The 14,614-nt window shown below is 36.6% G+C and overlaps 1 protein-coding gene across 2 annotated transcripts in view; it reads right to left on the reverse strand.

The window, feature by feature from the left end:
* ABCA12 (ATP binding cassette subfamily A member 12) overlaps positions 1 to 14,614 on the reverse strand; it is a gene marked incomplete at its 5' end in the record, with an annotated part of 183,049 nt that overhangs the window by 24,841 nt on the left and 143,594 nt on the right. For both annotated transcript variants that reach the window (XM_080668989.1, XM_080668988.1), the window contains 8 exons: positions 856 to 961; positions 2,716 to 2,803; positions 4,681 to 4,808; positions 8,604 to 8,697; positions 9,475 to 9,561; positions 10,176 to 10,428; positions 13,278 to 13,428; positions 13,766 to 14,002. In XM_080668989.1, the coding sequence (XP_080525115.1) occupies positions 856 to 961; positions 2,716 to 2,803; positions 4,681 to 4,808; positions 8,604 to 8,697; positions 9,475 to 9,561; positions 10,176 to 10,428; positions 13,278 to 13,428; positions 13,766 to 14,002 (1,144 nt within the window). The remainder of the gene's footprint in view (positions 1 to 855; positions 962 to 2,715; positions 2,804 to 4,680; positions 4,809 to 8,603; positions 8,698 to 9,474; positions 9,562 to 10,175; positions 10,429 to 13,277; positions 13,429 to 13,765; positions 14,003 to 14,614) is intronic.

Here is a 14,614-nt window from a genome sequence, read left to right on the forward strand (position 1 = left end):
AGGTTATTTGTTAGCTCATTTATTGGGCTGGCCCTCAGGCTTAGCCAGCAAATATGAGACTATTTTTTTATCTTTATCTTTATCATTATTATTTTTTAGGATCGATATGGCAAAAACAATTTGAGCAATGCTTAAGACAATAAAATAGTCTGATGGACAGTAATTGAATTAGAAAAAAATAAATCAGTCTCTTTCAAATTATTGACTCTATTTTTAAAACTATGTGGAAGCCTCTTGGGAAATCCAACTAAAGTAAAGCTGGCTGAGAATAGAGAAGTATTTAAAAAATAAAGAGGCAAGAGTCAGACAGGCATGAGTTCAAATCCTACTTTGGAGCCCCAGATAAATAGTAGGGAACAAGGATACTTAGCCTGAGAGAGTGCTTGAAAAGATTAGCCACAGTCCCTAGAAAGCATGCGTCATATGGTAAGTCTCAATTAATGGTAACACTTTTGGTCAAGCATAGAACGTTCAGTTTAAATGTGTTGTCCTCATGTTTAGATTTGTGCTCAGTATTTATTGACATTATTTTTTTTATTTTTTAGCCTATATTCAAGTAACTAGTTATAAAATATTTTCCTCTGAGATATAACTAGTAGGTGTGAAAGCAGAAATAAGGGTGAAGCATGACTCTCCTGAATTGATAAATGAGAAACTAAATTGAAGTTAAGGGTATTATCCCAAACTTTCCATCTGGTGGCAGTTGGGAAGTAGTAGCTTTAAACTCCTTTTAAAGATCTGTGATTTAGGTACCATAAAATTCCTGCTACGGGGAGAAAATGGGATCTAACATGAATTTTTATACGGAGAGTAGCAAAAGGTGCAATACAAGAAGCTCTGTGTAAGTAACTTTACCGTGTCGGGCAGCATCATATTTTGACATGTTAAGTCGCAGGAGGAAATTATTCAGGCTGTTGAGGTAAGCTGGAAGGGAGTGATAGCCTTCTGGATCATACCACACCTGTTCAATTCCAAAAGAAGGCAAGATCAGAATTGTGTTTCAATAAATTAGGCTGTCTTTACACCTGACAGCCTACAGAATTTGTATTTAAAATAAGAGTACCAATTCCTAAGAGCTTATTTTATCTTGGAAGATTATGAACCATCCCCCAGAGTGTGGACCACAGACCTCTAAGTTTCCAATTCAGTGATGGACAGCGGTTGGGAAAGTAGTATTTTTCTGTATGGTAAGTTATTAGTTATCCTGATCTCTGTAGCTCCAGCTTTAAATAAACTGAAGAGAGTGTTATTATCTTCATCTCTGAAGCTGATTTATAGTGAGTCTCAGACTAAAACTGAGGCATGTTGGCTCTCAAAATATAATAAAAACACATGGCATATATCAGGCTGTAGAAAAAAATTAAACATATATGCAAGCATCAGTCTTAGCAACAAGACTGATAACCTTGAAATTCCCCCACTAACTCTCTATTCCTAGTTATAATCCACAAAGAAGTGAGTTCCTTTACTTTCTATGTCAAATACAGAGTGACTTAAAATACTGGTGGACCGCTATTCAAGAAACCCAGTCAATAATTTAAAATTTAAAATCTGATTTACAGAGAAATTATTTAATATTACTACTCCTTTGTTTATGCAAGTATATTTATGGTGTTGAGAGAGGGAGGAAAGGAACAAAAGGGGATGGCACTCAAATATTCATTATTATTACTTACTTTTCACTTGCACTATGACCTTGTGGAAACCAGCTAAAATAGACCCAATATCTATCTTATAGAGATGTTGTGAGGATGGAATTAGGTAGCTTGTATAACAGGTGATGCTAGTGCTTGGTTTATAACAATAACTAAATGAATGTTAGTTCTCCACTTCCCCAAGTTTGTATATGTCTCTTTCAACCTAAAGTGAAGTACGGGAAGGGCAACTGAAACTCTCTAAGACTACCATGGATCATAAGTTTGATCATATGTGTGTGATCCTGTGACTCGTGCTTGTTTCAAAACATAAGTATAATCTAGAAGAAAAAAGAGCCAACAGTATTTTTTAAATCTCCTTCAAATTCTGTTAACTGTCCATGCTCTGTAAGAAACAAGGCTAAATATGACACAACACAATAAAATATAAATAAAACATTAACATATAGTTTAACAAAAAATTATAAAGGCAGTACACCCATTGATCCATCACTCAGGCTGAGAAACAAAACTCGCCAGCATCCAGAATAACTTCTCCCTGACCCTCTTTGTCCCTCCAAATCATAATTCTCTTGCCCCTACTAGTAAACAGTAGGATGGAGGGTTGCCGATTCTCAATGTCTACAGTGAATGCAATTATAGTTATGTATTCCTTTTTGTCTTTTCTTCTGCTTATTAATAAAGTTTGGGAAATTTAGCCTGTGTATTATATAACACTTTGGAGTTTTTTCATTTCCATTGCTAAAAGGTCAATTGAATAAACACATAGTAATTTATTTGTGTATTCTACTGTATATGGACACTTGGAGTTGTATTTTGGGCTAATATGAGAAATACTAGTATGCACACACTTGTATATATATCCTGGTACTTATGTGTACGTGTTTCCCGGGGGTAAATACACAGGACTGAAATCACTGTGTAATGGGGTATGTATTACCCCAAACTGCTTTTCAAATGGATTATGCCCATGTTTTGTTTTTACCTCATGGAAACGCTTGAACATTTCAAGTTCACATTCTCATTTCTATGACATCCCAGAAGAAACTTTATAATTTACCTTGGCAAGTGTTCTATTGGCTGGAACTGCTGTTACATCGAAACGAAGGTCGTTAGTCAAAGGCAGCCCAAAACTCCAACCTCCATATCTGTGTAAAATAATAAAATTTATATTTATTGAGTGGAGCAAATAAATAGTCATAAATAGATCTAAAATGTTTAAGAGCTCAATCTTTTCTTTCCATTAGGAACACATTTATGGTATAAAATAAATACTGCCTGATAAATATTTTACATTTTCATTGATTTGTTTTTATCATATTTTAGTCTAAAATGTACATATAGCTAGAAATAAAAAGTCCTAAACAATAGCAAATGTGGAGTAATCATTCTTAAAACCAATGACAATTTAACCAAATTACATTTAACCAATTCCTCCAACATAACCAGATTTGCACCATCACAGAAATCATGAGACTTTAGAGCTTAAATATCCTTTTTTAAATAAGGTTTATTATAAACCAAGCACTACAGTGATATAGCATCACTTTTTAACTTTTCCCAAGTGACTCCATTTCTTCTATTCTCTCAACTTTTCCCCTTAGATTGTTCCCTGCTGCTGTATGTTTTTTCTTCCTGTATATTTGAAGGTGAGTTATGATTATGTAACTCCCCATCAGTTCATGGTCTCTTAATAATAAAAAAGTGGATTTAACAAATCCAAGTAGCTATTTAAGTAATAGATTAGTTTAAATGTCCCAATAGGGGTTAGGTTAAATAAATAATAATACAGTCATGGTGGTATAATCTTGTGGCTGTCATCTTAAATGTGGTCACAGCACTATAGTTTTGGTATGTAAAGAACACTATAGTGTATTGTTCACTTTTTAAAAAAATAGGTTTTAGAACAGTTTTTTAATAATTAACCCAATTTTGTTGACAATATTTACATGTATCTCTGACCAGAAAATTTTTGGAAGGATTACTTTAGAGCTAATATTAGTCTTTTATGTACATTGAGAAATAAAAGTGGGAGAAAATGGAAAAGAGGAGAAAATAGTAGCTATTGCAAGCCCACCAACTCCCACATCCCTAGCTTTATTGAGGTATAGTGACAAATAAAAAATTATATGTATTTAAGGTATACAACTTGAGGTTTTGATATGTGTATACATTGTGAAATAATCACCACAATCAAGCTAATTAATATATCCATCACCTCACATAGTTACCATTTTCTTTGTGTGTGTTGTATGAATATGTACTGAGAAATCTTACGGTCTATCCTCTTGGCAAATTTCAAGTATACAATACAGTATTGTTAACCTTGTCACAGTGCTGTCCATTGATCTCCAGAATCTATTCATCTTGACACTGTTATATCCTTGAGCAGCATCTCCCCTTCTCCCCCTCTCCGCAAACTCTAGCAACCGCCATTCTACTCCCTCTATGAGTCTATTTTACATTTCACATATAAGCGAAATCACGCAGTATTTGTCTTTCTGTGTTTGGCTCATTTCACTTAGTTTAGTGTCCTCCAGGTCCCTCCATGTTTTTGCAAATGCAAGCCTACCAATCTTACATTCATAGAAAATGCTCAAGTGACTTAGGTATTTGTCCAGGGACCTTGAGGTGCACATTTTATGCACATGCAGAGATCTGCATATTGAAACTAAGGCCATGTGTCATGGGAAGCAATGCCTTGAAATTCTCCAAGTTGGCATAATACAGTCAATAACTTCTCTTTTGCTTCAGGAAAAAAAAGTGTATAAATTTTACAATACATTTTCGAGGCCAAAAAAAAACAACAAACAAACCCCAATGGTTTTTAATTTGCGCAAATGAATCCTAATTTAGTCATTACTTAAATATTAATACATAAAGCTGTTTAGATAAAGCAGATAATTTAACTATGTAAAAAATCAATAGACATGTGTATCTATTGCCTCAAGTTCAGAAGGCAATTACCATTAAAATTAAAAAGCAAGATATGCTCAATTAAATGTTATAAACAGAGTATTTTTACCTTTTTTGCATAAACTCATTAGCAGTTGATATAAGATAATTTTCCAAGCGGTGCCCAGTGAGGTCATAAATTACTTGGGAAGAATAAGTTCTTCTGTGAGGTGGAGAGTAGTTAAACTTAGGACATTCCTGAAAAATAAAGTTAAAAGTTAAGTTCTTTTCTGGCCAGTGCAGTGCAAATCAAATAGACAATGTCAAGGACCTTCAGTCTCATCACCTGTCTATTATTGTAGCTGATGGAGTGTGACCTCTGCTCCCTGACTTGATTTTTTTAAAATTTTTTAACTACCTTTTATATTTATTGCATGTAATTTCACCTGTTTCCTTTTTTTAAATTGTTTAAAGTATTGCATATGCCCCCTTTTTTCCTCAGTTGAACCCCCCAGCCACTCCCACTCCTGAGGGCAAGCCCCCACTGCCCCAGTGTCTGTGTCCATTGGTCATGCTAATATGCATGCATACAAGTCCTTTGGTTGATCTCTAAACCCCCGCCCCACCGCCATTTGTCTCTGGATCTATTTTTGTTCATCAGTTTATGTTGATTATTATATCCCACATATGAGTGAGATCATATGATATTGATCTTTCTCTGACTGGCTTATTTCTCTTAGCATAATGTTTTCCAGTTCCATCCATGCTGTTGCAAATGGTAAAAGTTCCTTCTTTTCTATAGTGGCATAGTATTCCATTGTGTAGATATACCACTGTTTTTTAATCTACTCATTTGCTGATGGGCACTTAGGCTGTTTCCAAATCTTAGCTATTGTAAATTGTGCTGCTATGAACATAGAGGTGCATATATTCGTTCTCATTGGTGTTTTTGGTTTCTTGGGATATAGTCCTAGAAGTGGGATTACTGGGTAAACGGGGATTTCCATTTTTAATTTTTTGAGCAACTCCATACTGTTTTCCACAGTGGCTGCACCAGTCTGCATTCCTACCAGCAGTGCAAGAGGGTTCCTTTTTCTCCACATCCTCTCCAGCACTTGTCCTTTGTTGATTTGTTGATGATAGCCATTCTGAAGGTGTGAGATGGTATCTCATTGTTGTTTTGATTTGTATCTCTTGGATGATTAGTCTTTGAGCATGTTTTCATATGTCTCTCAGCCTTCTGTATGTCCTCTTTTGAAAAGTGTCTCTATAGGTTTTTTGTCCATTTTTTATTGGATTGTTTATCTTTCTTTTGTTAAGTTGTATGAGTTCTCTGTAAATTTTGGAGATTAAACCCTTATCTGAAATAGCATTGGCAAATATGTTCTCCCATGCAGTGGGCTTTCTTGTTATTTTGTTTATGGTTTATTTTGCTGTGTAGAAGCTTTTTATTTTGATGTAGTTCCATTTGTTTATTTTCTCTTTAGTCTCTATTGCCCTAGGAGCTGTATCGATAAAGATATTGCTATGACATATGTCTGATATTTTGCTGCCTATGAAGCTTTCTGACATTTTTATGTTTTCTCATCTTACATTTAAGTCCTTTAGCAATTTTGAGTTTATTTTTGTGTATGGTGTAAGTTGGTGTTCTAGTTTCATTTTTTTGCATGTATCTGACCAAATTTCCCAACACCATTTATTGAAGAAACTGTCTTGACTCCATCGTATGCTCTTGCTTCCTTTGTCAAATATTAATTGACTACTCCCTGACTTTAAAGAGCTTTGAAAAGGAAGGCATCTTGCCTAGGCCAAGGAATTAGAACAAATAGTTATTATATGGAGATAGCTTATACTTGAGTTTAGGGTTCACTTGAAGTAAAAAAATAACACAACTAATGTGTGATTTTTCTTTTACTGTACTGACAAGCTTGATATATTTGGAGAACAACACTGAACACTAAGATGACTCAAAATTCCCTCAATAATTCACAGGGAAGAAAAAAATGTTTGCCCCAAATTGAAAAGATAACATTAGCAGACTTATGTTCTCAGGGTCTAATAGAAGTGGATGGAAAGTTTGAGTTATTGCCCTGGCCAGGTTGCTCAGTTGGGTTGGAGCTTCATCTCAAACACCAAAAGGTTGTGGGTTCAATTCCCATTCAGGGCACATACCTAGGCTAAGGGTTCAATCCCTGGTCAGGAAGCAACCAATCAATGTTTCTCTCTCACCTCTCTCTCACTCTCCTTCTCTCTCTCCCCCCCTTCCTCACTCTCTAAAGTCAATAAAAAGCATGTCCTTGGGTGAGGATTAAAAAAACAAAAGTTCGAGTTATATTAGTTTTAAAGTACCAAACTTAGGTGTCAGAGCTCAATTTTACATGTATCTAAATCAAAATCCAAAATAATTTCCTATAAGTATAAATCTAATATTTACACATTCTATATAATAAAAGCCTAATATGTTGTGTCCCACCATCCAGTTGGCTGTTTAACCAATCAAAGCATAATATGCTAATGATATGCTAAGGTTGCTCAATTGCTCGCTATGACGTGCACTGACCACCAGGGGGCAGATGCTCCAACCAGTAGGTTAGCTTGCTGCTGGGGTCCAGCTGATCAGGACACGCCCTGGAGCCCTCTTGTGGTTCCTCTCCAGCTGGCTAACCTCCTGTGTCCCTCCCCAGCCCCAGTCATGCACCGGTGGGTCCCTCGGCCTGGCCTGGGCCCTCTCACAATCCAGGACCCCTCAGGGGATGTCAGAGAGCCAGTTTCAGCCAGATCCCACAGGCCAGGCTGAGGGACCCCACTGGTGCACGAATTCATGCACAGGGCCTCTAGTATAAATATAAAATTATTCCAAAATGAAAAGTACATATATTCCAGGGTCCCTGCAGACCCTTCACCCAGTCTGCCCATTGTTACATCTTACATTATAATCACACATTTGTTTAAGTGCTTTGGTACATGACTATTAACCAATCTCAGAGCTTAGTTTTAATCACTTATTTTTATGCTTCTAACTTTCTGCACTTTCTATTTACTTTTCATTGTAGCTTCCCATGTTTCACTACCTTGAACTGTAGTTTGGGAAAGCCTAGCACTTTTCTAGTTTTTCCTTCCATCCCTTCATACAATGTGCCACACCTTGAGGCTAGTACCACACATGGTCTTCCACATTAGATAGATTAGAGGCGGGATTAGAAAACTCTTTTAAGTAAGGGGTAAGGCTAATATTTAAATATGCAAAAATCCCAAAAGATGCCTATTGAACCCCAGCTTTTACTGTTAGCAATTGTCTTGCATGAAAACACAAAAACAGGTTGCATTTACAAGAAACATTTTCATTCTAACATCTTTTACAAAGATAGTTCAGGGTACAATCCTATGACACTTTGTAGAGAATATTGCTAGATTCTTCCCCGTGGGGAAGTAAGCTGATAACATAGTGACTCTCAGAGACTAATAGTGATCTCTCTTCTTCAGCTACATTTAATTTCCCCAGTGAATTTGGTTTTCTTAAAAGCTTATTGAATTGATAGGCCTAAGGTGTGTATCCATAGCATAGAGATAGGGTAAGTGATAATTGGGCAATCTTTCCTGTTTCTTTCAGGGCATGGATTTTTCTTGCATTCTGGAGGTGTTGCTTAGAGGCAAAGGAGCTCTGTTTTGAACTTCCACATTACTGACTTCCCAGCTGACCACTACAGTGGCAGTCTTGCTGTGTTTTCAAATATGACAGTTATGGTGCCATTGTGTTGTATGAAATATAGAGCTTTCTGGTTAGAACTGAACTGAAACCAAAAATTCATCTTTGGTTAGTTTCCATGAAGATTGTCATAGAATTACCTACCCTTGGAAATTTGTCCTGAAATGGATTTACAACAGTGACCTGAAGTTCAAAGCCAATATTTTTTAGCTGCCCAGGTCCACATCTCTGAGCTACTAGCTTCCATAAAATTAAATTATACTGACTCTTTGGTAACCTAGATATATCTTTCAAGTTTTGATATTTATTCTTTTCTTTTTCCTACTTCACTAAGAATTTCATCTTACCTGGACATTTTCCGAGCAAGAGCAAACTCCAAAGTTGCTGATCCGTTCTCCACTGCTGTTCCATTTTCCCAGACTGTCTTTTTCTAAACAGCTCCTGCAAGTAAAATTGATATTGAAATGAGGTATGTGTGTGTTCTCATATTTATGCATGAGCATAGGAGAGAGTGTTAGTTATTGAATTCAGGTCCTGTACAGCTTACTGATTTTTTATTACTTGAATGTATATTGCACTACCATTTTCAAGTAATCTGACATTTTCGGGGAGTTAATGGAGAGCACTTAGTAATTAAACAGCGTTAAAACCAAAGCTCACAGAATTGTCCTAATATGGCAGGAAGTGTTTTTTTGACCCCTTTCTTGTCTTGGTTCTTTCCATTCTCTCCTCTGACAGGAAGGGGATACTTTAGCAAAATGATGCATTAATGTCAGGCTTACATGTGTTGTGTACTATCTTGGAAGTTTGAATAAGCAACACTACAAAGTGCAAAAGCATGGGAATTGGAGTCAAGACTTGGGTCTCAGCTTTAGCTATACAACTTCCTACCTAAATTTCTTTATGAAAGAATCTTAGTCCCTAGGAGCCTCAGTTTCTTCATCTTAAAAATGGGATTAATACTTCACAGGACTGTATTGATTGTTAAATGAAAACATGTACACAAAAGAGCTTTACAAGTCATAAAGCATCTACTGTTTATTATTACAGCATGGCCAGGGAATGAACTAAAGGAGATAGATAATATCCATTAAACACATTTCTATCAGTGTACTGCCCTCCTCCAGCCAAATACTACACATCCACTTGTTCACGCACCCTCACACACATGCGCACACACAAAGTAGAACTTTGAAAAAAAGAACAAGAAGCACTCACATATCACTGGCGTTCAAACACATGTTGTCGATGCCAGGGAAGGTCCACATTGCTGAGACCAGTGCTGCTGTGCTTGGGTTAGAATTCCTGCAACATAAAAAGATAGAAACAAATTCATGACTCCTTCACTTGTCTCCCATGTTAACCTCATGCTCATGAATAATTTGAGGAAATGAAATAGCCTCTCTATGGGACTGCTATCTTAAATATCTAAGAAAGACTTAATCACAGGGGGGGAAAGTATCACAGAAAAAGATAAACACACATCTCTATTTGGCGGCCTTGTTATTCTCTTGATTGTCATATATGTTTACTGATCACATATTGTATCTACAACACTATATTATACAGAATTCTAACATTATTATTCAACTTGTGAGACCAATAAAGAGTTATTTGCTATATATTACAATAGATTGGGAAGCCATACCTAACCTGACTCTCTTGATTAAAGTCTAATCTTTAAAAATAAAGATCTACTAAAACTTTATTTTTGGGCAAATGCAAAAACTCTTCAAAGTTATTTGTTGGCAATAGAAGTGTCATGTCACAATAAATCAAACTGTCCCATCCTTTGACAGAATTAGGTACGATAGTTCCTAAGTTCTTATTCTTCAGCAATTCATCCCATTCATTCAGGCACAACTGTACTTCTAGAAGCAAGGTGGAAATATTATTTTAGGTAAAGAAAGGAAACTTACGCATAGAAGGCTGTCTGTTCAGAGGTACCATAAAGAGATGGGGAGATCTGGATCTCAGGATAACTGTTGCTGGAATTTTTCAGTGTGCCAAGGCCCATGGCAGTGGTTACAAAGACAATGGGGAGGATGACCTGAGCAATGAAACCTTTCCAGTTCCTGCGGGTATGGTGGAACCTCTTAATGAGGATAGCCATTATCTTCTTCAGTAACAGTCCAAAACCATCCAGTCTCTCTCCTGTTGTTAGGATTTTGTCTGATTAAGAAAAAGAGATTTCAGATGGTTCTGGGAAATCCTGATACATCAAATAATAAAGTTACTCCAAAAACTACAGAGAGATGATATAATATGATATGGTGGGAAAACTTTATATTTTAAAGATTTGGATTTTAGATTCAGCTCTTTATTTATCACCTTTGGGTTGAACCCCTCCATCTCATAGAGCTTCATGTAAAAGTGTTTTGAAAATTATAAATCACTATACACAAAATATTATTAGTCACATACATCATAGTTTTGTAAATCAAAGAGACATCTAGAAGTTTATAAATGAACATTGTCCCCAATCTCCAGTCTCAGTGAAGGTTCAGTATGTATGACTAATTACTAATATCGAAAAGATAGTTTCTAACAAGACATTGAATTCAAATAAGATAAATGGAAACCAGAATATCAACCTAGTCTAAGAACTCATTCCTACTGTGGAAAACTTAGTCATTATAAGTCTCACTGTCTCTCATTCTTTTCCTTTTTTTGGAATAAGAATATTTATTATTTACTTATTTATTTTTTGCATGGCTTATACCTATAGTATATATTTTAAAATATATTTTATTGACTTCAGAGAGAAAAGAAGAGGGAAAGAGAGAAACATCAATGATGAGAGAAAATCATTGATCGGCTGTCTCCTGCATACCCCCTACTGGGGATCAAGCCCAAAACCCATGCATATGCCCTTGATGGGAATTGAACCTGGGACCCTTCAGTCCGCAGGCTGACATTCTATCCACTAAGTCAAACCAGCTAGGGTTATAGTGTATTTTATTTTATTGTCTCTCATTCTTAATGTGAAGTCCAATGAATGCACCTTAAACATGGGGAAAGGAAAATGCCTCCTCCAAAGTATAATTCTAGTTCAAACATCTATTCATTACATTCTCTTTAGAAATTTGGTGTACTTGTATGGCATTTCAAAACTCCATTTTTACCACTAGAGTCACAAAGAAGAGCTTATTGGGCAAAATGTCTACCCTCTTCCCCTCCAAAATGCTCTTCAGGTGCTGAGGAAAATTCCACGGCTTCTGAGTCAGAGCAACTGTGGAGGCCATAAACTATTTCCTCCTTAGTGCTCTTACAACTGATAATCTGAGCAGCACCCCCTAAAATCAGGTTCAAATATAACATTTTCTCCTAAGGCCTGCTGCCAAGCAAGCATGTGATAAGTTGACAGTATCCACTCTGTGGATATTTTAAATTCTTCATCACAAATTATGCAGCACAAAAAAAAATCATGATCTTCATTTAGCAGATAAGGACAAATACAAAGCTGCTTAATTTAAAATGAACTCCAATTAAACAGAGTGAACAAGTTTAAATGAAAAGTCGTATCTCTGCAAAGGGAAATTGCAGAAGGAGCTGAATATATTAAGTTAATTAGTATGCTTTTCTGTTTCTTAAGAAAATTCTGTTTCTTAAGAATGGCTTACAGGTGGATCAAACGGAACTTTCTAAAAGATAATGTCAATGATGGGTACATTTTGACTGAAGAAGAGTTTCAAATTATGAGACAAATACAGAACATGTACTTCCTGAAGCAGATGACCACCTTCAAAGTCCTCAATTCCATGGACTTGACAGCTCTGTTCCCCAAAAGATGATAAGTGGGGAAGATGGCAGAGGACAAATGAGACTCCCAAGTTCCAGAATTATACAGACATTAGAGACTGCCTTTTCTGAGTTTTGGAGCTAGGCAAATGTTTGATGAAAAGTTCTGTTCCTAGAGACTTTTATAAATTTCAGCAAACTATTGAAATGACTACTCCATAATTTATACATCATTTTACTATATGCCTCCTTAAAAAAATAGTGTTTCCAAAGGAATAAATTAACTGTCAGAAAGAGAATAACAGAATAAAAGTTATTTTCAAAAGAGCTCAATTCCTCAAAGTCATGTCAGGAAACACAATTTTTCAAATGTATATTGTGTGAAAACCATGGGGGGAGGGACCTCTTATTTTAGAGTCAGAGCCATTAGGTCCAACCTCATCAATTCCAAGACCCTTCTCCAAAAGCATTTCTCAGAGCCTGAATTTTCTCAGCACCTGAATTGTTCAGAGAGGTGGGAAGATTAGACATGTTTTCCAATGAGTTCCGTAAGGAGTGATGACTATATTTTTAACTTTTTAAAATTTCTATTATCTTCACTTACATAAAAAGCCTAAGCGACCATTATGACTGGTCAACTGAACGACTGGTTGACCTGTCAGTATTCATGCACTGACCATCAGGGGGCAGACACTCAATGCAGGAGCTGCCCCCTGGTGGTCAGTGCGCTCCCACAGCCAACCTCCCGTGGCCAGCCAGCTTCCCATGGTCCCTCCCCCCGGCTGGCGGGCCCTGATTGGACCCCATCGGGACTGGGCCAGATGGGCCCCTATCAGCCCTGATCGATGGCCAGGCCGAGGGCCCCCCAACCATGCACAAATTCGTGCACCAGGCCTCTAGTGTCTAATAATAAATAGTCAGTGAATGTAACTTTGTTCATTGTGGAATAGCACCAGTTATAAGAAGAATTTTAACTTGTTGAACACAAATCTGAGATTGTAGTAAGTTACATCTTGAAAATGACTACTGGTGGCTGGAGGAATACCCATCCCTGCCCTAACAAGGAAATGCTTTCACATTCTTCAAAACATTTTTAAAGAGTTTGATTAAGTTAAATAAACATGTTTTTATGTTCAAAAGAGAAAGATAATATTTCTTTCATCTTTTTTAATTTAGAAAGAAAATTTAAAGTTGAGTTTTTAAAATTTAAAACCTGTCATGTGATTTTCTCATTTATGTCATTTACTGACATTAAGCAAAATATTTGATTAGATTTATACCATCTCTGTCTGTGAAGTTGCTGCTGCTCACAGATAAATCATCAGGAGTTGAGATGCCATTGGTACTGGGATTTCCAATCTTCTTTTGTGTTAAGTGCTCAAGACTCATATTACTGGTTTTGTGCGACTCTTTAGTCAAGTTCAGAAAGACCTGGAAAGAAAAGACAGAACACTTTGTTAACATAAAATATACATATTTTGTCTAGTTTCTAGGTTCAATTTTGATTTTGAATTTTTATCATGTTAATTGAGAGAAATAAGTGTGACTTTAATTGAACATATTTGTATGTAAAAGATAGGTATTCTCTAATTAAAGCAACATGTATATTTTTTAGAAGTCAGTCTTACATAAGAATTATATTGGGATAATTTTAAGATTTTATGACATGTTAATTTAAAAATATTTCTTTTCTTTTTTAAAAAAACACATACATATTATTTTAAGAGCACAGCAAATTATATCAGCTTTAAGAAATATCCAGAGGTACCTCCTCTACGGTGGTATCTGAAATGCCATAGCACCCGATGTTGAGGTCACCCATGCCGTTGTCCAGCGCTCTTAGGAGTGACAGGTAGGCCCCTGAGACTTTGGTGCTAAATGGAGGAAGGACATAAACAAGCTCTCCCCCGATGTCCTCCTTCAAGTAGGCTTCAGGGAGGTGTGACCGGATCATTGCTGTCACAGCCATCGTGTCGCATATTGCACTTGCATTTAGAGTTGGACTCTAGACACAAAAACAGCAGTTAAATACTCCCTTGTCTTTACATGTAGTGTCCAAGGGCCCTAATCAGAGGGTGGTGCATTCTTTTTGTCCACCCCTAGGGGTCTCTGTCCCACTAGGGGTCCCTATAGTTGTATGGAAATAACTATTCTGGCTCCATTCTCCCACCTCACCCTGTCTCTTCTCCAACCTCTTTCCATCCTCTGCATCACTTGAAACCACAGTCTCTCTTCTGTGAGATAGTTCTTCAGGCTCAGGTGCAGCCCTTCCTCAGGGCCTTTACAATTACTTCTTTGCCCCCAGATTGTGTGAGATGGCTCATTCTCTCCCCAGCTCCAACTCTTGGCTCAAATGTCACCTTCTCAGAGACTCCTTCTTTTACTACCCTAGTTAAAATGGCATCATTCAAGCATTCCTTGTTTCCTTCTCTGCTTTATTTCTACCCATAGCATTTATCACCTGCTTATAAATTAAATATATTTATTAAATGTATCATCTAAATTCCCCACACTCCATTAGAGTATAAACTCCATGAGGGCAGTGATTTTAATCTGCAAGATCCCCAATGCCTAAAACAGTGCCCTGGGCACATAAGGCATAACACACACAATACAA

This window comes from Plecotus auritus, assembly GCF_963455305.1.
Source record: "Plecotus auritus genome assembly, chromosome: 5".
NCBI classification, from domain to species: Eukaryota; Metazoa; Chordata; class Mammalia; order Chiroptera; family Vespertilionidae; genus Plecotus; species Plecotus auritus.